The 27,023-nt window shown below is 37.4% G+C and overlaps 1 protein-coding gene across 2 annotated transcripts; it reads right to left on the bottom strand.

The window, feature by feature from the left end:
• Positions 1–6,233: 6,233 nt before the first annotated feature.
• On the bottom strand, positions 6,234–25,986 carry KBTBD2 (kelch repeat and BTB domain containing 2). Of its 2 annotated transcripts, none has more exons than XM_065939878.1 (4): positions 25,830–25,986; positions 16,720–17,227; positions 11,586–11,751; positions 6,234–8,928 (listed from the first exon to the last, which is right to left on the bottom strand). In XM_065939878.1, exons 2-4 carry the CDS (start codon positions 16,887–16,889, stop codon positions 7,393–7,395), a joined length of 1,872 nt encoding a protein of 623 aa, XP_065795950.1. In that variant the 5' UTR covers positions 16,890–17,227; positions 25,830–25,986; the 3' UTR covers positions 6,234–7,392. The 2 variants fall into 2 exon arrangements, with proteins under 2 accessions (XP_065795950.1, XP_065795951.1); XM_065939879.1 differs by lacking the exon at positions 25,830–25,986 and adding an exon at positions 25,298–25,429.
• Between the last annotated feature and the right edge of the window lie 1,037 nt (positions 25,987–27,023).

Genomic DNA, 27,023 nt, shown 5'->3' with positions numbered 1-27,023 from the left:
ATTGCTGCTAATGGCATTATTCCATTCTTTTTATGACTGAGTAATATTCTATTGTGATATGTAATCTTTATTCATTCCTGTGTTGATGGACATTTAGGTTGCTACAGGTCTTGGCTATTGTAAATAGTACTGCAATGAACATTCAAGTGACTGTATCTTTTTGAATTACGGTTTTCTCTAGACATATGCCCAAGAGTGGGATTGCTACATCATATGGTAGTTCTGTTTTTTTCTGGCTGTGCCACATGTCACATAGGATTTTAGCTTCCTGACAAGTGATTGAACCCACACCCCCGACATTGGAGGCATGGAGTCTTAACCACTGGACAACCACGGAAGTCCCCTATTTTTTATTTTTTAGGAACCGCCATATTGTTCCCCATAGTGGTTGTACCAATTTACATTCACATCAACAGTGTAGGAGGGTTCCCTTTTCTCCACACTCTCTCCAGCATTGATTGATTGTAGACTTTTGGAAGAAGGCCATTCTGACCCATGGGAGGTGATAGCTTGCTGGAGTTTTGATGTGCATTTCTCTAATAATTAGTGACGCTGAGCATCTTTTCATGTGCTCTTCGGCCATCTGTATGTCTTCTTTAAAGAAGTGTCTATTTAGATCTTCTGCCCATTTTTTGATTGTTTTGTGTGTGTATGTGTGCATTTTTTTTTAAATTGAGCTGCATGAGCTGTTTCTATATTTGGAGATTAATCCCTTGTCAATCATATCGGTTGCAAAATATTTTTTCCCATTCTGAGGGTTGTCTTTTCATTTTATTTATGGTTTCCTTTGCTATGCAAAACCTTAAGTTCAAATGGGTCCCATTTATTTATTTTTGTTTTATTTTCATTAGAAGGGGTGGCTCAGCTGGTAAAGAATCCACCTGCAATGCGGGAGACCTGGATTTGATCCCAGTGTTGGGAAGATCTCCTAGAGAAGGGAAAGGCTACTCACTCCAGTATTCTGGCCTGGAGAATTCCATAGATTGTTTCGTCCATGGGGTCGCAAAAAGTCGGACACAACTGAGCCTTTCATTTTCACTTTTTCAGAAGGTGGATCCAAAAAGAAAGTGCTACAATTTATGTTGAGGCATGTTCTGCATATGTTCTCTGAGTTTTAGATATTTTTCAGTCTTCCATGTAGGTCTTTAATCCATTTTGAGTTTATTTTTGTGTATGGTGTTATAGAATGTTCTAATTTCATTCTTTTACATGGAGCTGTCCAGTTTTCCCAGTACCACTTGTTGAAGAGACTATTGTTTCCCCTGCTCTTTTGTCATAGATTGATTACAGCTGCGTGAGTTTATTTCTGGGCTTTCTATTCTATCACACTGAACTATATTTATTTTTGTGCCAATATCATACTGTTTTGATTACTGTAGCTATACTATATTGTAGCATAGTCTGAAGTCAGGGAGCTTGATTCCTCCAGCTCAGTTTTTCTTTCCTAAGATTGCTTTGGGTGTTCAGGATCTTTTGTGATTCCATACAAATTTAAAATTATTTTTGTTCTAGCTCTGTGAAAAACACCATTGGTAATTTGACTGGGATTGCATTGAATCTAGATAACCTTGAGTAGTACACTCATCATTTGATTCTTCCAATCCAAGAACATGGTATATCTTTCCATCTGTGTCACCTTCTTTTATCAGTGTCTTTATGGTTTTCAAAGTAAAAGTCCTTTGCCTCCTTAGGTAGGTTTATGCCTAAGAATTTTATTCTTTTTGATGTGATGGTAAATGGGATTGTTTCCTTAATTTCTTTCTGATCTTTCATTGTTAAGTGTCTAGAAGTACAATAGATTTCTGTGTATTAATTTTGTGCTTGCAACTTTACCAAATTCATTGATGAGCCCTAGTAGTTTTCTGGTGGCATCTTTAGGATTTTCTGTGTACAGTATTATATTATCTGCAAACAGTAAGTTTTACTTCTTCTTTCCCAATTTGGATTCTTTTTTCTTCTCAGATTGCCATGACTAGGACTTCCAAAATTATTTTGAATAAAAGTGGTGAGAGTGAACCTTGTCTTGTTCCTGATCTTAAGAGAAAAAGCTTTTAATTTTTCATCATTGGGAATGATGATGTGGGTTTGTGGGTTTGTGATATATGGCCTTTACTATGTTGAGGTAGTTTCCCTCTGTGGCCACTTTCTGGAGAGTTTTTGTCATAAATCAGTATTGAATTTTGTCAAAAGCTTTTTCAGTATCTATTGATTGCTTATTGCAATGATCAGTGGCCTAGTCAATAGAAAGGAGAAAATATGTTAAGATACAATGTAGTGTAAATTTATATAGGGTTTTATTTATAAAACCCTGCAAAGTCAGGGTTTTACTCATCCTCTTCTATTTTTCCTTTCTCCTCTGCAGAGAATTCCAGCTCTAAGAAGATTCTAGTAATAATGGATTAGATTATCTCATTTGCTTTAGCCACAGTACACACACAATAGTATTAGAAAACTAATACCAACACTACCACTAATAATATGACTAAAACAAGTTAAAAAGATTTTTTTTCTTAGGGTTTATTCCACTAGAGAGGTACAAATTACTGTTTTAAGTTGATTAAAAGTTCCTTTTGCGGGTTATTCCACCCCAGTTACTAATTTAGATTCTTTAGATTCATCTTAAAATCTTTGTTTTATAATTATGTAAAATATTTACATAATTCCAAAGTCAAATTTACAAAACAAGTTACACTCAAAGACTTTTATTTTGATCCCTCATCCTGTTCCTTTCCTTCTAGTTAACCATTTAAAATGTTTATATTTATCTTTTTTAAACACGTAACAAATTTTGTAAATAATGTAATTTTACTGTATACACACACTTTTCTCCACTTTTTTGAGCTTAGTAATATGTTCTGGAGATCTATGGTGGATCTGACGTTTAACCATTCGTGATTTAACCAGTTGCTGATGGATTTGGAGTTGTTTCTGGTCTTTTTGCTATTATAAACGCTATTGTAAGGAATAACAGTCTTGTGCATATATTTAAAAGATGTTTTTTTCTTTGGAAGAGATCCCTAGATTTAGGATTGTGATCAAGATTAGTACTACTGTCAAATCTCCCACAACTACCATAGTTTGTAGGAATATCAGGAATATGTAAGCATACCTGTTTCTTGATCAAAAGTATGTCCAAGTTTGGGTTTTTGCCTACTTAATACACGAGAAATAGTATCCCAGTGTTGGTGTTATTGTCTCTGTGTTTCTTGTAGTATGAATAAGATCAGTATATATTGTTTATTGTTCACCTCACAAGCTCAATTTCTTAGAGTACTTGGCCTTTTTAAAAACTCTTTAAAGATATTAGAGATACTAGCACTTCTAAACATTTTTCATATTTTGTCATTTGTCTTACTTTGAATTTTGACGGTTGATAATACATAAAACAAGGCTGACATATATATTGTTCTTGTATCCTGTAAACTTGCTAAATTGTTAGTTCTAGTAGCTTTTAAAAAAATTTATCACAAATGGTCCTTAGATTTTGTCAAATAACTTTTCTATTGAAATGATTATATGACTTTTCTCTTTTATCCTGTTCATGTGTTATATGATTTCCAGATGTTTAACCAACCTTTCATTCCTAAGATAAATCCCACTTGGTCAAATCAAAATTGTTGAAAAGTTTGTGGTGTTTGTTCTTTTTGCAAAGTGTGTGTTTTTAATGCTGGTTCATTTGATGTTAATTTATTGACAAATCCTTTTTCCATAGTGTCAGAGATAGTCCATTACTGATTACTACAATTCTGAAATAGTGGTCTGGATTATCTATTCCCATAGGTTCCCCTTGTGACCTATGAATGCCTTTATATAGATTTTACTGTGTGCCTACTATGTGCCAGGCATTATTATGCATTAAGGATACAGAAATAAATAGGGTAGACACAGTCCTTGCCCTCTCAGCTGTGGTGAAGACAGTAAGAGAGTTTAAGGAGTGTTAGGCAAGAGAGTAAAATTTGAGATTTAAACAAAGGGAACTATGTTAGAATTTTTTTTAAAGCCTTTTGGAGGGGACATGTCCCTGGAGGTCCAGGGGTTAAGACTATGCAATGCAAGGGGCATGGGTTCTATCCCTGGTCCAGGAACTAAGATCCCACATGTCCCATGGCACAGCTGAAGGAAAACAAAAAAGTCACTTGGAGGAAGTTATCTGAATGGTAAATTGAATTCAACCAGGGTTACCATATCATTTATTATCCAAACAGGGACAGTTTTCAAAGTGAAAAGGGAAAACAGGCATAAAGTAGGATACATAATCACCTTAAATCTAACCAGTCAAATGAGAAGTGTTTGAGGCAGAAAAAACTGAAAAAAGACAAGGCCCATTAAGATAATGAAAAATCTTAAATTCAGTGAGCTGTAAACTGTGAGGAAAATTAGGTCAGAAAAGCAAGCAAAGACCAAAATATAAAGGTCTTGTAAACTGGAAAGGAACTTGAGCTTTATTCTAAGGACAATGAATGTTCTAAGCAAAATTAAATGAAAACTATTGCACTGTGGAGAAAGTGTGAGCAAAGAAGGTATCCTTAGAGATCATTTGGAGGAGAATGGAGGGTGGGTATGGGTTTTGGGGGTCATGAAATGTTCTACACAAAGGCCACAGAATTGCGTGCTGTGCCTTACAGCTTGATAAAGCTTTTTTCCTCCAGGTGAGAGATGAAAACAGCTCTAGATTAATGTATTGGAAGTAAGGATGAATTCAAGGGATATTTAAGAGAACCTATAAGGCCTTGTGACTGACAGGATATGGAGGTGAGGGAAAGAAACAAGTCAGTTAACATCCAAGATTCTGGCTTAAGCAACAGGATGGATGATGGTGCCATTTACTGACATAACCAGAACCAAAAATGAGGGTGTGGGTGGAGAAATAAAAATGTTGAATTTGAGATAACTTTGAAAACACTTAAGTTATGGACTGTTTGTGTCCTTCCAAAATTTGTTGAAACTCTAATCCCAACTGGGTGTTGGGAGGTGAGGCCACTGAGAATTACATCACGAGGGTGGAACCCTCATGAATCTGACTAGTGCCCTTATAAGAAGTGGCCCAAGAGATTATTGAATCTTTCTGCCACAGGAGGATACAAAGTTGGCAATCTGCAAGTCAGAAGAGGAATTTGTCAGAATCTAACCATGCTGGCACCCTGACCTTGAACTTCCAACCTCCAGAACTGTAAGAAATTTCTGCTTTATAGGCAGCCTAATCTATGGTACTTTGTTATAGCAGCTCCAGTTAAAACTGTATCCAAGTTTGGCTCAGGTGAAGCTCTGGGCTGAAGAGAATCAGCAGAAGTCATTGAAGTGAAGACTTTTGTTTAGGGCATATGTAAGATATGGTTAGAGGTGAAATCAGCAAGGGTCTGAGAAAAAGGCTATGGGGGGTAGGTGGGGGGAGAAAACCAGAGGAGCATAATGTGACAAGTGCAGTTTGGAGTCTCATAAAGTGTTCAACAATGTAAAATACTCTCATGTTTCAATGTAAAATGAGCAAAGTATCCTCTGGACTTCAAAAAAATTCAAGTTTCAGTGGGATAAAGTGGCAAAAACTAGTCAGAGTTTGCCACAAGTTATAAAAGTGATAGTAAGGCAAAGAAGTTTGGAGAACTGCCAAGAAATCTTTATTTTTCCTTCACTTTAGGCTAATTTTGCAGGACACAGAATTCTATGTTGCTAGACTTTTAAACACTTTAAATATTTTATTCCATTTTCTTGCCTGAAGAGAAGCTGAATGTAATAACTATGTATAGGTATTTTTTTTCACCTGGCTTCTCTCAGGATTTTTTCTTTGATTTTCTATAATTTTAAAACAGACCTAATTTGGACTTCATTCAATGAGTGGGCAGCAGTTAAGGTTTGTAAACATAATCAATTATATACTCTAGGAAGACCAGAATCAAATCTAGGTGATCTAGAATCAAACCTTTATATTTAAGGCCTAAACCAATGGGGTTCCAAAAGACTATTGCTTTGAAGAGTGTACAGACTGTGGTTTCCTTTGTTTGGGATGAGGCTTAGGCATCATCCCAAGCTTTTTCAAAAGTACCCAGAGATGATTCTAATAGGCAACTACAGTTGAAGGCAGCCATTGAACTGTAATTTATGTTGCTACAGTAAGGCTCAAATTGGACAAATATACATATAATCTCAAACAAAATTCTGAAGAGATCACCTGTAACAAACTAAGCTGATCCCATAAAACTACAATCACACCATTCACATCACAAAAGAAAAACAGATTTTGAATATATACAATTTATTTAATAAATTAATGTCATTCAAAATACAGTGCCAGAACATTATGCAGTTGAACATGCTAGTAATGTTTGTCATGAAGCACCTGTGCTCATGTTAGATTGGCGGCGGCCCGCTACTGCTAGTGGTTCCTGGGATTAATGCCAGAGCAGCACTAGTTATCTGCTCTTCTGCACTGCTAGTGCAGAGAATTCCTGAACAGTTCACCTTTCTAATCCTACCCCCCCACACACAACAGGTTAAAAAAAACACACCCTGACAGCTAACAAATATCTATACACAATCACTCTACAGTAATGCTTATTAAATTAAGATGTAATGACCTGGTTAACCCACTCTAAATCTTTAAGATGGAGAAATACAACAGCAGCAGGTAGTTATATGCATGAGCCAATGTTAATGTAATACAGAAAGTGGAGGCATTTACTGATTAAAGCTCCACACAGACCCGCACAATGAGGGACTAGCAATTCTTATTGCAAGCCCAGCAACTTAAGTCCACACCTGGTAAATGACCAGCTGATTGGAAGACCTGTATTCTAGATAGACAAGTATAAGTTAGTGAAAAGAGAGTACATGCACCTAATAGTATATAGTTAGACTGATCCTGCAGTCATACTTTCCCTGTGCAATACCATAAAATGGAAGATCTTCCTCAACTATAGGATTTAGACAACATTTCTATGCCAACATGGACACTAGTGTTAAGTGCAGCTCAGTTAACTACACTGAAAAAAACTATATTCCAGGACTTCAAAACAGAAGCACGGGAATGAAATACATATACTAAAATAACCTCAGCACAATTTGCGATATACCACACTAGGAACAGGAAACTAATAAGTGAACTTCTGGAACTGTACATACACAGGGCTAACAATGTTAGATAATTCAGATTGTTATGCTCTCATGATACACATAAAAGTTTCTCAATTATTGGATAATCTATTTCATTATGGAAGCATATCTTTAAGACTCACTGATATATATTATACTGATGCAAATATTAAGTAGGGCATAAAAATAAAATTTATCAAAGATAGATTTTTTTTATGTACTCATAGTCAGTCCTTTCATAGTCTCTCATTAAGCAAAGAAAATGACAAAGCAAACAGATGAAGCGTGCACTCCCTGAACTCCTGACTATACAGGCGGTAGTGCAACCATCTCTCCATCCATTTCAAACTCCTCTGTTCCATCCGGTGAAAAAAGGTACGTTGGTGGTTTCCATGGAGATTCTTCAAGGCAGGATGGATAGAGTTTCCCCACAGTGCATCGAAAATCTCTCCCTAGGTCCCAGAGTACACGTTCAGATATATGTTGCCGCAGAGACCACCGGTCAAGTTCCAGATCGTATTGGTAAGTGACGTATTTAGCTCTTTCATTTAAGTGGGTTTCTCGCATAAACACACACAGAGAATTTGAGATTACAACAGCTCTCACACAGGGATCTGAGTACCTCTTAGCAGGGATGTTGGCTGCCATTTTCCACTCATTTTTATTCACATCATAGACTTCCACAGTTACTGAAGACCCATCTACAGTGCCAGAGGGGAGTCTTATGCCAGAATTGGTAGCAATGTGCAGCCCTCCGATATAGAAAATTTTATCACCGAAAGCTGCAGCTGAAGCAAAAGACCTGCTTGTCTGTCTCATGGCCATTTCTACCCATGAATCAGACCTTGGAAAATAACAATACATGAGGTTTAGGGTCATCACATAAATGCAGTCATGAACTACAACTGCTGCACTCCACTGCCAAGCACAAGGCAAAGGGCTTACCATTGTCCATTCATCCTTCTCAGTGTCGTATCTTTCTACAGTCCTCCGATTAAGTTCTCCACCCACACTATCTCCTCCGATTGCATAGATAAAGCCTTCACAGCAAACCAAAGATGGCTTTACGCGGACAAAGAGCATCGGGGTCTTTGGAAACCAGGTATTTTGCTGTGCATCAAACCAATAAAAGCAATTCACAGTTCTAAAGGCAGTCTGAAGTTTGCTCGTTTTACTGTGATTTGTTTTTGTGTTTTTCAGAGGAACTTGACCACCTGCTATATAGATGTCATTATCAGGTGTTACAACGGTCCCAACCTTATGTAAATCAGCTGGTGGGCTGCACAGCTTGTAAACTTTTTCTGCTTGGGGACTGTAACAGACTGAAGAGTAAAGACTACAAGGATTTTCTGAAGATGCTTCAATGAAAATCATCATCTCCTCTTTAGTCATTCCAAGTCTTGGTTTGAAAAACTTGGGCATGGACTTATATAGACCTTGAACAACAACTGACTTATCATTGGGTGGCAGACCTTGAAACCAAGCTCTCTGTGTTACTTCTGAAAGTGCATCAATTCTGATTTGGCTAAGAACTGAAGACAAATACTGGGATCGTGATTCTGTGTTGTACTCCAGCCACAGCATAGCAGCTTCACGAACTGTCTCCTCCTTTTCTACATTTAAATTGTCACTACTGAGAATGTCTATCAGTAGATCATGTGACAGCTGCATGAAAGCTTCCTGATGATACACAGCCGTGAACTTGTGCTCCACCATCCTTTTAGCACTTTGTTTTAATTCCTCACAGCTGAACAGATCAGCAAAACTCAATAATCGCACACAATTCTCTGCATTTATTTTTTTAATTAAATATTCTCGACAACGTTGTAACACATCTTCTACCTAAAAATGGGGGAAAAACAAGGCTTATAAAGGCAAGCTAAACATTTGTTATGTAACACACAAGTGTATTAATCAGATCCTTATACTGTAGTTTTATTTTTAGGTACACATGTTTGGGCTAAGAGATAGTGTCTTCCAGTAATAAAAAACAAGACGACTGTGCAGGGGCTTTCCTGGTGGCTCAGATGGTAAAGAATTTGTCTGCAATGCGGGAGACCTGGGTTCGATCTCTTGGTTGGAGAAAGGAATGGCTACCCACTCCAGTATTCTGGCCTGGAGAATTCCATGGACAGAGGAGCCTGGCAGGCTACAGTTCATGGGGTCACAGTCGGACACAACTAAGCGACTTTCACTAGGTATTGTTTTGCATTTTTCTTCCTGTCTAGTGGCCTACTTAACTGCCCTATTTAGGAGTCAGTGGTATAACATTAGATAGGCTCTTGGGGACTTCCCCACTGTTTAAGAGCCTGAGCTTCCACTGCAGGGGGTGCAGGTTCGATCCCTGGTCGGGGAACTAAAATCCCATATCCCACATGCTGCACAAAAACAAGACCCCCCAATAAATGGCTCTCAAAAACCTAAACAGCCTAAAGGTAAGGAAATTCATGCATAAGTTAAATACTTTTAGGCTTTAAAAAATATGTAATTGAAAAAACCAAATAAGAACAATGTAAATTGGTATAAGAAATGATTATTGCTGGGAAGTGAGAATCTGGTTTTGTCAACATGTGTAAGATATTCATAAAAAGGCAGAAATACACAATGCCTAACAATGGTTATTTGCCTTTCTTACCTGGTGCACTAGGATAACCAATCAAAAGAAAACAGTCAAGTGCAGTTATAAATAATCTACATTTAACAACCATCTTAGCCACTCAAAGTTTCCTAGATTTGTTTTTTCTCAAGACAAAACAGATCTCAGTTGAGTTACAAGTGCTACCTACTATATTTATTCCAGATCACAGTGATTAACTAGAAACAGTTTGTGATAAGAAGTCACGTTGCTTGGATTCAAAACTTGGATAGGCCAGTCAACACTTGTATAATATCAGACAAGTAGCTTTCTTCTCTAAGCCTCAGCTTTCTCCTGCATAAAATGGGGAAATCCTTTAAGTGATTGATTATTTTAGGATTAGATGAGAACCGATATATAGCATCAGTACAGTATCTGGCATATAAAAACATTTCACGCAGTTAATAGTGAAAGCCATGTTGGCAGTCATAAAATGCCCCATCCCAGACTTGCCAGGGCAACCTTAGTCCTGGAGGCAGAGTCTGGGTTTGCATTTGGGTAAGCATATCCCTAAGGGTTTCATTAACATGATTAAAAAAAAAAAAATAAGGAAAGATGTCACTATTTACAGTAACAGTGTTCTGAAACCCAAATTTCTTAAAATTCCTCAATTATTTAGCAATTCTAAAAATACCTTCTTTTAGTTCTTGGCTTTTAAAAAAAGTAATGAAATCATTTAAATTATAGAAGGCAGTGCTTACAGTAGGCATTTCTCCCTTTTAGGTTTGGATTCAGGATATCAATGTCTTCCATTGTAAAGCACCAGGAAGCTACCATGGGCTTCAGTTTCCCCAGAATTACAGGTACAGTAGGACACTGCACAATTGGGAGGGGGGGAGAAGAGTACAAACTAAAAAGGAGGAAAGCTACTTAAACTGGTGCTCAACCAATATCACTGATGTTTATTCAGCAAGCATTTATCCAGTACCCACTAGATATCATGAACTATGCTACCAAAATTTAACCTTCAGTTTAATGATTCTCCCTTTGGAGAAACTTATTTCTGAAAATACAAAGAATTATTCCAAATAGGAAAGGAAATGAGAAAAATATACTTATTTATTTAGTCAATCATACAGCATGTGGGATCTTAGTTTCCCGGCCAGGGATCAAACCTATATCCCCTGCAGTGGAAGTGTGGATTCTTAACCAATGGACCACCAGAAGTCCTGGAAAATATTTTTATATGCCTCTTAAAATTTAAAAGAAATGTTGAAGGGTGGGAGTCCCTGCTAGTCCAGTGATAAGACTCTGCTTCCACTGCAGGGAGCACAGGTTCCATCCCTGGTTCAGGAGCTAAGATTCCACAAGCCACATGGCACGGCCAAAAATAAATAATAAAAATGTTGAAGGGGAAACAAAGAGTGAGAGAGTGAAACAGTCTATCATATGTAAATATATCATCACTTTTTATTTTAGTTTAATTCTTAATAGCTCAGTGTGTTCTCATGCTATTACAAATATCTGTACGATAACTTAACAATCTTAACATTTTCCATGAAAAGTAATACCATCAAAAATTAGCATATCTAAGCTTTTAGCCAAAACACAAAAGCATTTAAATTTAGTAACACTGTTAAAAACTTTTTACTTAAGATCTAAATTCTGTGGTATACTAGGCAGAAAATGAAACTAATATGAAATTTTCACCTATCTTTTCAGTAAAGTTCCCATCATAAAACTAAGTTTACTAGACGATCAAATTCTATTGTTTTTCTTTTACACCTTTTAAAAAGAGAAGAAAAACTTTACATTCTAAAATCTGCAAAAAAATTACATAGCTATGACATCACTGATGAAACAATGTTTCTTAAGAAAAATAAACCACAGTTAACACATACAACTGAGAGAAAAAACTGCTTACCTGCAGGAAGCAAGCTGTTTCATAAAGCTGTTCTACAGTGCTGTCGTTTATTGCCAAGTTACCCGTGTATGTATAGGTTATTATTATCTGTAAGGTGGCTGAATCCACATTCCTCAGGTGTATGTGTGTCTGCTTGCTTTCACTTAGTCCACTCATGAACATTGCCCTACAGTAAGGGTTGGGGGGAAACAAAAGTAGAGCTAAAAAAACACACCAAAACTAGACCACACAGAATGTTTATTTAGGGTATTTGCTGATGGACAACTTACAGGGAAAAACTTTTGAGGGAGGCAACAGAAAAGTATAATCCAGTGCCAAAGCTATACCAAACTATTCCACTATGCCATTCTGAATGATAATATCAAAATTAATTTACTCCTTACAGTCACACAATGGAATTTAGCAATAAAAGGAACTCTTTAATATGTTCACAGACAAACCTTAAGATCAGCATGGTCAGTGAAAGGCAGATCCAAAAGTCCACATGCTATATGATTCCATTTATATGAAGAAGCCCCCAAAAGCAAATATACAGAGGCAGAAGGGAGATTAGTAGTTACCTAGGGCCATGGGTAAGAAAGGTGAGTGACTGACTATAAGTGGGCATAAAGTGATGGAAATATTTCAAATTAGATTGCAGAGATGGTTGTACAGCTCTTTAAATATACTGAAATACTTAACTGTATGTAAATTAGCTCTCAACAAAGCTGTTAAAATTTCAATTTACTCAAATAATATCCTAAAAATATACAGGACAGTTTCCTAAAAATTTATTACATGCAAGAAAATATGCTGTAAAGGCAATTATGTTATGAAGAATACAAACTAAAATGTCCACATATAGGGGAGAGATGAAAAAAAAATGCAAACAGTATTATTGTATGTATAGAAAAGCCTATAGAGATCTAAAGTGTGGTATCACAACAAATAGCCTGGGCACCTCAAGGACAAGATGAGAAATGGTTTAAAGTGGATGAAGTAGTGAGTCAGAGTAGAACAAAATAACTTTTTTGGGGGGGTACAGCTGAACCTAAGAGGTTCAAGCATTTAGATCACAGAAGGCTTTTAAAATGAGACCCAAGAGGGAATTCCCTGGCAGTTCAATGGTTAGGACCCAGTGCTTTCACTGCTTGGGCCTGGGTCCAATCCTGCGTCGGGGGTAAGATCATGCAAGCCGAACAACAGAGCCAAAACTTTTTACTGAACTTCCTTGTAGATAATGAAGAATGCTGAAGAGTTCTGAGCATGGATTCACTAGCATAATAAAACATATTCTAGAATGAGTACTCTGTACTGACACAGATCTCAAGAGCTAAAGGCTGGAGACCAGAAAACTGCTTTCTAGACTATTGTAAATCTATGTTAAGTAAGAACCACCTGACTGAGGATGGCAGAAATGGATACAAAAGCTTTTACAAAAAACCAAACAAGATCAGGTGATTTTCTGAACATTGGCAATAAGAGTAGGAAGCAGATTGCTATTTTTTAGTTGCTAAGTTGTGTCTGACTCTGCGACCCTGTGGACTGCAGCATGCCAGGCTCCTCCGTCCTCAACTATCTCCCAGAATTTGCTCCAATTCATGTTCATTGAGGGGGTGATGCTATCTAACCATCTTGTTCTTTGCCGCTCCTTTCTTATATAGGAAAAGAATCAAAGCTAGCTCTTTATTTTCAAGTAAATGAAAAAAAATATTGTTAACCATTGAGAGGAAAATTGTAAGATGGAGGAAAAAAGTTAATCTTGTAAAAAAGGTGAGTTAAATTTTAGATATGTTTAATTGAAGGTGTAGGCAGCTGAGTCAAACAGAAATAATATAATAATCAGTTAAGTAATATTACTGAAACTATGAAGAAGGTCAGGCATTAATGCAACAGACTGTGAATTATCTACAAAATGTCATGTGTTAAAGCCAAGTAAGTTACATGATAGAGACTAAAAAACTAAAAGAAAAACCCACCCAGATTCCCAATGACCAACCTGAGGTAGAGTTCTATTAGAAGAAAAAGTAAGAATGACAAAAGGTTGAGAAACATTCATCAAAGAAATAAGAACAAGCCAGTCAGTATAATGCTACTCTAGGCAAGAGAAGCAGGGTGTCAAAAACTAGTGTCAAGGGTAACAAACGTAGCAAAAAGTATTAGAAAAGCACTGGTGATTCTGGTGTAGCTCACAAAGAGCAATAAGAACAGCAACCAACTTGAGGCAGTTAGGCAATGGAAAAGTGGCCAAAATATCAATCAAAAACTGCCTCCCAAAGAATACAGAATGGCCATAAATAAACCTAATCAAAGGAAAGGAGAACAGGAATTATTCTCAAAAAATATCCAATATGTAACAAGAAAACTCTAATAAAAACACCTAAGACTACTGGTGTCACTTGTTTCACAAGTCACTTCTCTCACATGGGAGATAACCAAAAGCAACCTGAAAAAGAATTACAAGAGATTTGAGTAAAAATAGAAGATTAGGGGTCATGTGCTTTTTATCTGTTCCAATAAAAAGTAGTTAACTTTGTAAGAGGAAGTAGGGTAAGAGAACAGCTGGACTATACAGATGACACCGACTGGTTATTCCAGGCTATGGTCTCAGATACCAGAATAAAGAACTTCTGTGAAGGATCTAGATGCTTCCCAAAGACGAGACACTAGGGGAAGCTCAGCCAACTTGATCATAAAAATCTGAAACAGGCTTTTTAAAGAAAGAATAAATACTGAATTGCACAATATTATAGCAGGCTGAATTACCATGGTGAGAGAGGTGCTGAGTAATTCTCAAGTAATCCCTTTCACTTGGGGTCTACTGTAGATGTTACTAAGAAGTAGAAACTATTACTTCAGAGGTTCTTGGGATTTTAGAAGTTTTTTTTGATTCTTGGAATGGAACTAGTAAACTACAAAAGAAGGTACCTAGTTCAAAGGACAAAATTTCTCATAGTAAATTTCTAATGGTTAAACTGATAGCGACATATGTAAGGATACTGAAATCTACAAACTTGAAAGCAGAATCCAGTTGAAGAAACCTGGGAAAAGATCAAGTTATTAATGTGGGAATATACAATAATAATTATCTATCCAGTCCTGAAAAAAGATATATATGGAAGGAAAAATTAATATATGTGTTTTTGGTCTTGTGGATTATGAAATTGGCCCTGACACAGGATTGTAAAGATGGACGGGTTTAATCCCAGACATGGGCAGAACTATTCTTTCTACTGTTATTTCAAATCCCTATTATCTGATGTGCTTTAGGAAATCACATTTAGCAAATGTGATATGCTTAGAACACCAAAGATGCTAAAGAAGGGAACCAACTAGTGATAAATTAGTAACAGCAGCCTTAAAGAGACTGTGTTGCTTTTAAAATTGTGATACTAATGAAATACTTAAACTTTTTATTTAGTCTTCCAGGAAGCCAATTCCAACCCAATTAGTTAAAAGATAAAGAATAACCTCATGGCTAGAGAATTTAGAGAATAGTGTGTTATCTATACAATAAAAAATAAAGTTAACAAGGAAGAAAAAAAGGTAAGACACCTAACCTGTAATCGCATGTGTTACCTTCCTTATCAAGATGACAATTAAGCAAACAGAATTTCTGCATAGGTTTAAAAGTTACACAAGACAGCTACTAGGGTAATAACCACAAAAGATTCTATGATTACAAATACCAATCTGAAAACCCACAAGTCATAAAGCTTTCCAATAAAGAATAATCAATTTGTAATTAAAAGCCATTAAAAAGGGAGAATTAATGGACCTACGTTTGACTGAATCTGTAACTCTGAATTCCTGACACTATCTACTAAGCCAACGGAGATGAAAAAACAAAAACAATCCTGACAATCACAATCATCTGGGAAGCTCTTAAAATATACAAATCCTGAAACTTTAACTCAGACCCACTGAGTTAGACCCAGAAGAATCGTTACTTCTGGGTTTGAAATCCAAGAATCTCTATCTGTAGAAACAAGAGAGGATTCTGAGGATCCTCTCTAGGTCCATTAGGTTTTCTAGAATTACTGTTAGCAAATATGCTAAGTTTTCTAAGATAAAAATAATTTCAATGTCTGAAACTATGAAGTACCCACAGCTAAACCTGAAAAAATGGCAGGCACAGCAAAGCAACTGACAAGGCAATCTGGGCGTAAGCTTCTATAATCATCATGAGATGTGTTATACTGAGGAATGTGAAGTTTCTACACCTTCCTCTATGTTAGCCTTGAAAAGTTAAGATTATACCTGTCCTGTCTATAGCTGCCACTAAAAAGCAGCAGAAAGTAACTTTCATTGATGATAGCCACTTAAGCCAGCTAAGATTTGTTGTACAAATATACCAGTGCACATTTAATTCATCTTTATTCACTCTGTCCCTTTCAAATATTAAGTATAAATTCAACCTAAGGGCAGTGACTATAGAAATTTCTATGCCTTAATTCTATTCCTCCCATGAAATACATAACAAAGGAAAACCTACCTTAAAAAGATGAAAAGTTGTAAAAGATCATAAAAATGTAAAGTTTTATTTATAATTAGCAAACAATTAAATCAACTTCTAAACATTATCAGTTATTAACTATTTCAATCTGGGAAGGAGTCTGATAAAGCTAAAAAGATATCACAAATGATAAAAGTAACCAACAGTGAGCAATAAAGTCATTTTTTCAAAGGAAAAAAAGTCCTTAACACATCTAAACACTACCAATTATCTTCTAGAAGTTATTATTAAGTATACGGTAACTCTTAAATTTATAAACAAAGACCATTTTCTAAATTTAACATTTTAAAATCTTATGAGTAAGTGAAAATTACACCATTCATCTTCCTTTCTCTTTCAATGAAAAAAAACAGTACTGTATTCTGAACCTTTTTGCTTCCGCATCATTAAACTTAACCTTAATTTCAAATTTCTTTTATTTAATCTTTGTAGAAACTTCCCTTGCCTGTCCCTTATTTACACACACAAGGAGGTGACTGGCAAGCACTTTATCACCCAAATAGAAGAGTTAGGCAAAACATTAAGACATCTAATTTTTTAAAATTTAAATAGTGTTTAAAATAATTTTTATCAAAAGATTAAAACAAGCTAACATTCTGCACTTGAAATTACAAACTAACCAAGATTAAAAGTACTTACCTAAAATAAGAGCTACATGTTGCAAGAACCATCTTATGACAAGGGAATTCAGTGCCCTCAACAATTAACACTATGTCAGTAAACAACTGCTGTTCATAAAACAATTTTAACTGCTCCAACAAGGACACAGCATATTCAGTATTGATCTGCTTCTCCTCTTGAGTGGACATGACTGTATTCCATTAATATCTCCAGGAACAGATTAGAATAAAGTCAATCTTACTGATGGAAGGTCAAGTGAATGCTTCAGAAATAAAGAAAGGAGAAACTCTGCTCGCTGTTATCTGCAGCATTCAGAACCAAGACTGACACACTCACTAATGAATAGTATCTTGCTATAGGCTTAGAATCACTACTAGGTCATCCTGTGTTAATTAGGTTCTTCAAAGTTTTTCAACACAGTCTGCACACATCTTGCTCAAATTTGCAACTGTTCATCTCAAAAGAGAGTAACACACGAGGTAGATTTTGTGGCAACATCCTATGTTCAGTGGATCCTCTGGAGTAACTAAAAAAAAAAAAAAAAAAATTCAGTCAGAGTATCTAGGCCAGTACATTTTTAGAATACAATGTTTAAGCAGACTTCCATATCAATTACATTTTTTTGAACTTCAACTTTAGACATTACCATAAAAATAAAACACGAGAAAAGGAACACTTTTAAAAGTTTATTACATTTGTAGTTTTAAGTTATCTTTCTGTCTTCTATAAAAAAATTTAAACATTTTGGAAAGTAAAGAACACATCAATAAGCATACATTTATAAAGTTCTTTAAAAACATAATTTTACTGAAAAACAAAAACACAGTATGATAAAATAGAGAAATGCATTACTACATGAAGACTTCATATTATACAAATATGAATGTTTTCAAAATGTGTAAATTTTTAAATTTTCAGAAGATTCAAATCCAATTTTTAGAAGATTCATCTGGAAGAATTCCCCAAAATTGCCAAGATATCTGAGCGAAAGTGAGGCAAGTTTTTCCTCATGACTTATCAAATATTAAAATATACTAACAGTTCTACAATAAAGGCAAGTAAATAAAACCCAAGTAAATAAAAATTAGTAAATTAAAAAAAAATTAGTAAATATAATACACTCAAGTTAAAAAAAAAAGGGTATTACATATGATAAAGAAGTCTTCAAATTAGAAGACTGGGTTATTCCAACAAATAATACTGGAATAACTGGATACCCCCGGGAGGAAAAAACAAAACCCAATACCGTTCATCAAAAGAAATTCCAACTTCATTAAAGTTTCATTTTAAAATATTACTTGGAAATAGTATTTATAACGTATGGCAAATGAATTACAAATAAGGAAAAAGTATATAATACAGAGTACCAATAATAGTTAAAAAACTATCACCTGTTTCCTAATTAGATGATTCTTAGTTCCATAATCAGGAAGTCAAGTGCTGTTGACATGAAAATTATAAAACTATTTGACCATCATCTGGAACTACTACTACTTTTTCTCACAAAAATATCATCCATCTCTCAAAGAGGTCACATTGTACTTTGGGCCAAACTATACTATTACATAAACTGCTATCCTGATGTAGACTGTCAAATTTCCAGCCAAGTAAAGTATAAGGAAGTAACTAAAACAGGTGCAAAGCCAGAGACTGGGTCATTTAAGGTAATGACTTTGCTCTTCCAGATTTGAAAGTTACCCTATAAATCTAAATTTACTGCATAACCTTTAAGGCTAATAATACCTAAAATCACTGGCTATTTTCATATATTAATAATGCAGCAAGGCGCAGTTTTGTTAGTGAGGGTGTTGGAAATGAGCATTTTTACACAGGAATGTAAGTTGATACATACCTCCAAGCCCTTAATCAAAACTCTTAAAGCCAGCTATGATCTGGAATTTAGGATTTCTCAAATCTTACAAAGGTAATGTGGTACATATATCATGTACTACAAGCAGTCTGGGACAGAACTCCATAACTGAACATCCTATTTTCACTGAGGGAAATATGAATAGTATGAAAAATAATGGTATATAGAGTCCCATTACTTCAGATCAAGTTTTACAAAAACAAATTTTTTTAAACTTGATTTTAAGAGCTTTTTGAATTTCAGAATTGCAAAGGAAGTATTACAGAACACGTAATATTTGGCACTGTAAATGCTTAATATCTCAATCTTTCAATTCTGCCTGTAAAAATTTATCTGACAGAAATGTATATATTGATAGACTAAAAGTCCTAACTCCAGCTGCAGGACCCTAATTGTCCCCATCCATGTTTAAACCAGGTGACAGGAGTTGCTGGCCAGGGCCAGGATGAATTTACATGACACTCTACATTCCAGAATTCCTTGCAGAGTAGCTGTACAGGTTCACTCTGGTTATTTCTCCAAGACTTCATACTCTCTTAACCCGATTTTTTTGCAGTTCCTTTTTTGAGCCCCATTTATGTATGTCTCCATTTTATTAGATTTGATTTCTTTTTATCATATTCATGATACTGTATTAAAACAATACTAGTCTGCTTTTAGAAAATTACACGGTGAGACAACTTTATACAATCTTATTGTCACTGCTTTATATTCCACCATTCCTTTGAAATCTAGGGTACATTGTCTTCCTAACAATTTTTATTTAAGATATCTCAACATCAAAATAGGCAGCAAAAGTCATTCAGACATTATATAAATTTAATAATTTACATAGGTCAGTATCTAGTACAATTCAAAATAAAACTAAGTGTTGCTTTTCTGGGAAGATAAGAGTTCAAAATGTATTAACTGAAAATGTAAAAAAAGGCAGTTTAAAATGGCCAACCAATAACCTTCAAAAGGCCCTTAAAATCAATATACTACATGCTCTGAACTATACTACTTAATAACCAAAGATTGGACACATTTCACAAATTTCCCCTTAATTCCCAGGTATCAATGAAATTGTTTACTTAATTTTCGATCATGAATTAATGGCTACTTAAATTTAACTCCACAAATGTTTTCTGAGTATTTACTAAGTGCTGGTCATTGTACTCTAAGCACTCAGACGGAGAGGTGCCAACCATGAGAGCGCCAAGACACCAAGTGCATTTACTCTTACTACAGCCAAACACGTCTATCCATTAAAAAGAGTGTCTTTGGCTGATTCATATCAATGTATGACAAAACCCACTGGGAAAAAAAAAAAAGAGTGTCTTTATTCTAGACAAATTCAAATCTAAAGGCAGGCAAAAGAATAAAATCTAGCTGTCATGATCTTTCATTTCTAAACTTTTGATAGAGAAGTAATACAAGAAATCTTATTCTTTATCATAAGGACAACTGTAGCACAAGTAAAATGAGCAGAGGCAGCTGGCATTCCTCCCACTGCTAACAGCGGTTCACACTGCAGAGGAAAGAAACATTTACTGAAGGCTTATTTAAACCTTCCTAATTTTGTTAACATATGCAATGATTATTTAATTAAAAAACTCAAAAACTTTCAAAAGGTATACTACTTTCTTTTCTCATCATAAAGACAAAATATTTTAGGATTTGTAAGCATAGTTTTTGTCTCAAATGCTAAATCTGTTGCAGTCTGAAAACAGCAAAAGTCAACATATAAACGAACGGACATGATTGTTTCAACAAAATGTTCTTTACAGAAACAGACTACAGGCTAAATATACCAATCTGTTTTAGGTTGCTTCTTGATCAAATATTAAGAATTTTTTTAAAAGGTGGTAACAAAAATGCACAACTCAAGATATTTTTCCCAGAAGAATGTTTCCCCTTCAAGTCATAAAAACAAGGAAAAAGTACAAACCTTAAATGCTTGAAAGTTGAATTAAATATAATTCTTAATCTAACCTATCTCCCACCTTTCAACTGAAATATTCTAACATCTCTTACCTAGTCACACAACCACTTTCCCTACTTACTACAGGCTCAGTCAACTTTTGAAACACTTAAAAAAAATCCAGTGTGAGTATCCTTTATTTGGGTTAGAAAAAAAGGACTTTTCTAAAGATAATCTGCTGAAAGAAATCCACAATGAGGAAAAAAAAAACACTATTTTAGAGTCAAAAACACTTGAATTTCTTTCTTTTTAAAAAAAATCAACTACATCATTTCTGGAGAAGGAAATGACAACCCACTTCAGTATTCTTGCCTGGAGAATCCCAAGGACAGAGGAGTCTGGCAAGCTATTATACCAAAGGTAGCAAAGAGTTGGACACGACTGAAGGGACTTAGTAGGTACAACTTATTTACATATATTTGAAAACCAGAAGATGTGTACAAAACAATTCTGTGTAAAGACATTCAATGAACACGTGGATTCAGCAGATGAACTGATGGCCAAAGACTAGGAAACCACTATTAGTTGCCGCATTTCCTGATATCAGGTAACTTAAGATTAATAGAAAGGTCCTATAATTTAAAGGTAGTTGTCAGGACATATTTCACAGTGAGAAAAGCCAACTAGAAAAAGCATTAAATGGGAGTCATACACACACAGTATAATGACATTCAGAATCTAACAAAGTAAAATGTACTCTGGCATATAAGGTATGCATATTCTTATTTCTTTTTCTAAGTTCTTGGCTAAATTCAGTATTTTTGATTGATCTAATTGATACCAGTGGATAATAGCAATGAATAAGGTTAGAATGCTATATACAGAATGATATCCTTTCTTCTACTTTTCACCAACTTTCTGCAAATAAGTAGAGAACAAAGACCAACTTATGTTTTAATCTCAGAGCTTCCTATAAGAGTAGAAACTTTATGTTAATTGCAACTGAGGGGAAAAAAAGCAAAAACTTGGATTCTAACATTTTCTCTTAGCTATGCAAGTCTCCAAGGTTCTGAGTGAATTTTGCCACACAAGATAGTTTCAGAGCATTGTTATTAAATAGTCATCAGGATTAAATCAGTCAACAATCCACAGCAATACACACAATTCTACTTAAAAATCTGAAATACCTCTTACAGAAAGTTGTTTCAATACTTGTTTTCCTCCCTTGATCAATGTGACTATAAATTTTGTAGGGGAAGCAAATTATCTAACTTCACTTTGAAGTCTAGCTTTCATTCCCACAAGTGTGTCATTTATAGTACCCTTCCACAGAATAGATATAGGAACATAAACAGATACAAAAGAAGTTTTTCCAATGTTATACAGCTAAGATCTGGAGGATAAAGAAAAGAATAAAGGACTGAATAACTACTGAATGTGAAAATCAGACTGATCAGCAATTAACCAAGCTGTACATGTGAAATGAGGAAGGATAAAAAGATAGCGTCGTTGTTGTTCAGTCGCTAAATTGTGTCCTCCTCTTTTGAGACCCTATAGATTGTAGCCTGCCAGGCTCTTGTCCATGGGATTTCTCAGGCAATAATACTGGAGTGGGCTGCCATTTTCTTTTCCAGGTGAAATAAAGGAGGAGGCTGCAAACGACGGCTGCACAAAAACTACATAGTAATGATGAAACAGTGATAAAGAGGAAGAGTAGTGGACTAAAGGTCATCACCTGTATGAAGCACTTTCAAGTTGTATATTATTAACTTAGGTGATGCTCTAACTACCAGTGTTACAAATGTCAATATAGAAGGTCTAAACTTGTTAGAAAAAATCCAAGGCTATTCTAATGTCAAGTATTGCCAAAAAATTAGAGTATGGACTGTGGAGCCAAATTACTTGGGTTGAATTCCCAACTCTGCAACTTACTAGTTGTGTGACTTTTTAAGTTATTTCCTTTTTGTGCTGTAGTATGCTCATCTGTAAAATGCAGGATAAAAACAGAATTCTTCTCAATGGATTAAGGATTAAATGAGCTCATTTGGAGCCGTGCCTGACACACAGAACTACTACTCTGTGCAAAAAAAAAATAATTTGTAACTATTTTCCTTAACACACTCACTTACTGGTCAAGCTTTTTGTAGTACCTTCCCACCTCTGAACCTTCATACCTACACAGATCTAAGAGTCCCAATTACAAGGTTTCAACACTCAAACACAGTTCTCTTTTTGCCTTGGGTGAATAGCATTTTAGGTAAGAGAAATTTATTCAAAGATTTTAGGGAGTTATTTTTGATGGTACAAATCATGAAACATACTAGTACAACAAAGACTAACCTTGAGAAGGCTGATGCCTGTGCAAAAAGACTAAGTGATAGCCAGAAAGCCACCAGTCATAGAACAAGCCTTTCTTCATTTCAGTAAAAAGATAGGTTTCTCCTTCAGGGAGGACAATATATTGGTGCCAGAAATAGTTTGCTTTCAAGTTATCAAAACAACCCTGACAGTTGGGAATGTTTGGAAAACCACTTCATCTTCAGATTGATTGTCAACCACTACACAGACAGAATTTTCTGGAATTGTGATAAATATCAATTAAAAAACAAACACCCTGACTTTTAAAGAATGTATGAGTTTGAGAAATTTCAGTACAGCTTCCTCTACTCCAATCAAGTTCAGAACCTAGGTGTACTCCTTCTTGACCCCTTTTCCAAGGAGAGTGAAAAGACCACCTGACTCCATCAAGTTAATTATGCTCAGTATCCTAAGTAAATTCAGGTCACAAGAATAGGCTTCTGTTCTACATTATGATCAGTAAGTTATCTCACTTTTAAAAAATTAAACAATAAAGGAAACACCATTTGTGATAAAATAATTATGACTATAGTATATCCTTTTATTTTGGTTATCACTTTTCTTTTTTCCTCTCAACTCTGCACAGACTTAAGAAAGCTGAATATAGACCAAAACAAAACTGATCTTAACCTTTCCAATAATTTCACTTTTCACCAAATCAGTGATTTTTTTCAATCACAGTAACAAAACTATTTCCAAGATATTAAATGTATTCATGAGGTCATTAAGGGCACAATCACTTAACAACAATTATGGCTACTTAAGTTTCTCAGTTTCTTAAAAAAATAAAAAGGTAAACTGAGGAATACTTAGAATCCCCTGCCAACCATGGAACCTATTTACATGTTACCACTTGTCAGAAGTATGGGAGGGAGTGGAGCTGAGGGAAAAAAAGGGGGGGGAAGAACTGAAAAAGTATCTCTCATTAAATGATTACATTTTCTCCAAGTCTCCTACTATAATCCCTCCTTCCCACACAGAAGACTCTAAGTGCTGAAAAATCCTGGCAAGTGAACAGGGAGTAAGCTTCACATATTTAAAAAGTTACTTGAAAACAACCTATCATTTCTAATACCCTCAGTAATTTGAACATAACCTGCTCTACTCAAACTCTACAAAACTGAAAATGATTAAGACTAAGATATAATGAAGGACTTTGGCATCTTCATTCATAGTTTTTATGACATCAGGACCAATCCTTTTTCCTACTCTTAGAAATTTGAGCAAGAAGAAAAACAACTCTTTCTAAGTAAATGAGTAAAATCTTTGGGAAAAACCAAAGAATCTTTTGCCTTTTAAGACTGCATTCAAATTTCTATAAATTGACCATTCGCTTTAAACACAGTGTTCAATGTTTGGATGTTATGAAGTAGCTAATTATTTCCATTAACTAGGAGAAAGAAAATCTGTGGAGGAGTGTGGACTAAAGTACTGACACCTCTATTCCCAACCACCTCCTTAAGGGCCATGTGAATAACCAAAGCTAGCAGATTCTATGGTAATGCTTAGGAGAGCAAAAAGGAGAGGAGTTATAGCACTTAAAACTCTTCCTACAAAGAGGTGTCTGTAGAGAAAAAAGAACCATGTAGAAAACCAAGCTCAACAGGAATGCCATAGCCCTGGTACTGTTTACTGAGGACAACAACCTCTTGAGAATTTCAGGGCCCAATCCAAAGGGGCTTCAATAAGCAACAAAAGATCAAAGTAAAGAAGTAAACTTAACATTAGCAAAATTCCACATCATCAAGGCTGGAAAACAATTGACTGGTTAGACTTTTCAATTTACTTTCGGTCAGAAAAAGTCTTTCTTTAAAAAAAAAAGTCAGGAAAAAATCCTAACCGAAGGTTAACTAAAGTAAGCCGCTCACAACTTCGAGATTTGAAGTTCAAACGATTCAAACTCGGGCAAAAATTCACAACAGCGGGAAGCAAAAACCAACCAACCAACCCACCTTACTGTAAAATAGAGAACCACTGTTAATTCCACTTTGTTGATTAGTGGTCTCAAGAGAAAAAGATAAAAAATAACTGTAGTCAGAGTACACTGCTGATAGGGTTGTTTCTAAATGCCTGAATGCTAAGTGAGCCAGACCTACAGATTCATGTTATCAACAACACGTGACGTCCTGTACCCTACGTTTTTACAACGCTGATACTTTAGCTAGATATTTCACACAAACATACCCTTTCATGGGTAATTTTACATTTTCGATTCTTTTTCCATTTTCATTTTAAGGGGGTCATCCGTGGCATCGGACAACTCTAGAGATTTGTGGGTGGTATATTATTCTCCCTTTGAGGTAGTAGGAACAGAGCTTTGATTAATAAACCAGGGGGGATAAAAGAGCCGTTAACTCAAAAACAACCGCTCCACCGGGATATTCTACACAGCTTCTTAATTCACAGGGAGAGAAAGGTGGTCGAGTTCAAATAACTTGAGATTTCAGTTTAAAGTAAATACGTACACAATTTTCCGTTTCAAAGAGCAGCTTCTGCTTTCTTTTTAAAATCATCAGTAGACCCACAATGGGACCTCTGTTAATCTAGACATCTCTTGGTTACTTCAGAAGTACCGGACAAGGAAAAAACGCAGGGCTTGCCCTCCTACTGCCCACCGTCTCGCGAACACGTCGCGAATAGTTAAGGGAAACAGCTTGATTCTGGCAACGCGGGCTCCAGCCGGGGCCAGGGCGCCGCCCGGGAGACCCGCGGCCGGAAACGCCCCCGCGAGCGACTCGCTCAGCCGCCGCTGCCCCAAGCACCGGCCGGACGCCGGGCCGCAGCGGGGCCGCCGCCGGGTGTGGACAGAGGCGCCGGCCGCCCGCGCCCATCCCCCGCCCGCGGCGGAAACGTCTCCGGTTTGAAAGATGCCGCCGCAGCCGCCCCCTGCCCGCCGAGCCACAAAGGGCCGAACCCCCTCCAGCCGCGGCCCTCCTTCCCTAGTTCTCCACAGGTCGCCCCCGGGTCCCCCACCCGGGGCTGGCGACTCCTGCTCACCCGAGTCCCTCAGTCCTGAGGGTTGGGATCCAGTGCGGCCGGCGGCCCTGAAGACGCTGGGCCCCAGGAGCGCGGCGGCGGGGGCGTGGCCCTCCCGCGGCGGCTAGGGCCGGGGTCTCGCCTCCGCCTCCCTAAGAGGAAGGCTGGCGCCGCCGCCTCCCCTTCCTTCCGGTTTCCCCTCGCGCCCTCCCTCGGCCGCTCAGTCCTGAGCGGAAAACTGCGTCCTCTCTGGGCGCCGCCGCACGCTCCTCAGGGCCCGACCACCGCCAGACTCCTCCCCCGGGAGCCGCGCCGCCCGCCCTCGCCGCCTCGTCAGCCCCGGGGCCGCGAGACGCCCGGCTCGCCGCTCCCACCCCGCCCCTGCGGCGCGCTCTCGCGCTCTTGGCGGGCCCCTTTCGAGGCCCGGGGGCGCGCGGACAGCGGACCGTGGGCCAGCCTTCGCCAGGTTTCTTTTCCCGCCGCGCGCGCGCGCGCCTAACAGCACAAACGTCAGTTTCGCAGTTTCCCGGGTTCTTGGGACCACCCCCCTAACCCCTCCCGCCCTTACCCTCGCTTCCCCCGCCCTTTTCCTTTGCTAGATCCCACCGGAAAGCCAAAACAATTGTGTCCGCGCAGGCGCGTGGAGGAAGCGGAAAGAGCAGGAAGGGCGGGGAAGGCGCGAGGTGACGGGGAAACGCTTTTGAAGGGGTTTCCCTGGGAAGGTCAGCGGAGAGTCCGCGGAGGGCGCGTGCGCGGCGGAGGGGTCGCCCGCCGAAGCGCGCGGGTGTGGGGCGCCAGGGGTGCGGATGAGGGGAGGCTTCAGGCCTAACCGGGTGAAAAGAGAGTCTGGAGAAACTCAGTGCTGGGAAATGCGGACAGCCAAACACCAAGTTTTATGCCGTAGACGATTTTTTCCCCTCTCGAGATACAGAAATTAGCAGGCTGAGTCCGGGAGTGGGAACAAGGTGGACTAGGCAACACCAGACTAGGGAAGAAAGGGAGACGCTGGGAGGCTGAGTGGGCCTTGTCTCCTCGGCCCCTTCTCTCCAAAACACGCTCTCCACTTATCAGAGCACGTTCGGTTTTCCAGTACTCATCGAGAGAGACTTTATGTCCTGGTCTCAAGGCCAGGGGGAAACTCAGAACAGCACCTGAAAGAGCTTGCAGTTCTGGGGAGTGAACCGTTGGCGTGTGGAGGGGAGGCTCTTCAGCTAG

The sequence above is a fragment of the Muntiacus reevesi genome, chromosome 6 (genome assembly GCF_963930625.1).
Source record: "Muntiacus reevesi chromosome 6, mMunRee1.1, whole genome shotgun sequence".
In the NCBI taxonomy this organism is placed as follows: Eukaryota; Metazoa; Chordata; class Mammalia; order Artiodactyla; family Cervidae; genus Muntiacus; species Muntiacus reevesi.
The sequence above is the reverse complement of the archived record's forward strand: the minus strand, read 5'-3'. Positions and strand labels throughout refer to the sequence as shown.

Bases quoted from the DNA above. Each gene is read 5' to 3' on its own strand.
- KBTBD2 (XM_065939878.1), bottom strand. From the start codon at position 16,889: ATGTCCACTCAAGAGGAGAAGCAGATCAATACTGAATATGCTGTGTCC. The intron at 11,752-16,719 runs GTAAGTACTTTT...CCCTTACTGTAG, and splicing joins ACATGTAGCTCTTATTTTAG to GGCAATGTTCATGAGTGGAC. The intron at 8,929-11,585 runs GTAAGCAGTTTT...CCCCATTTTTAG, and splicing joins AAACAGCTTGCTTCCTGCAG to GTAGAAGATGTGTTACAACG.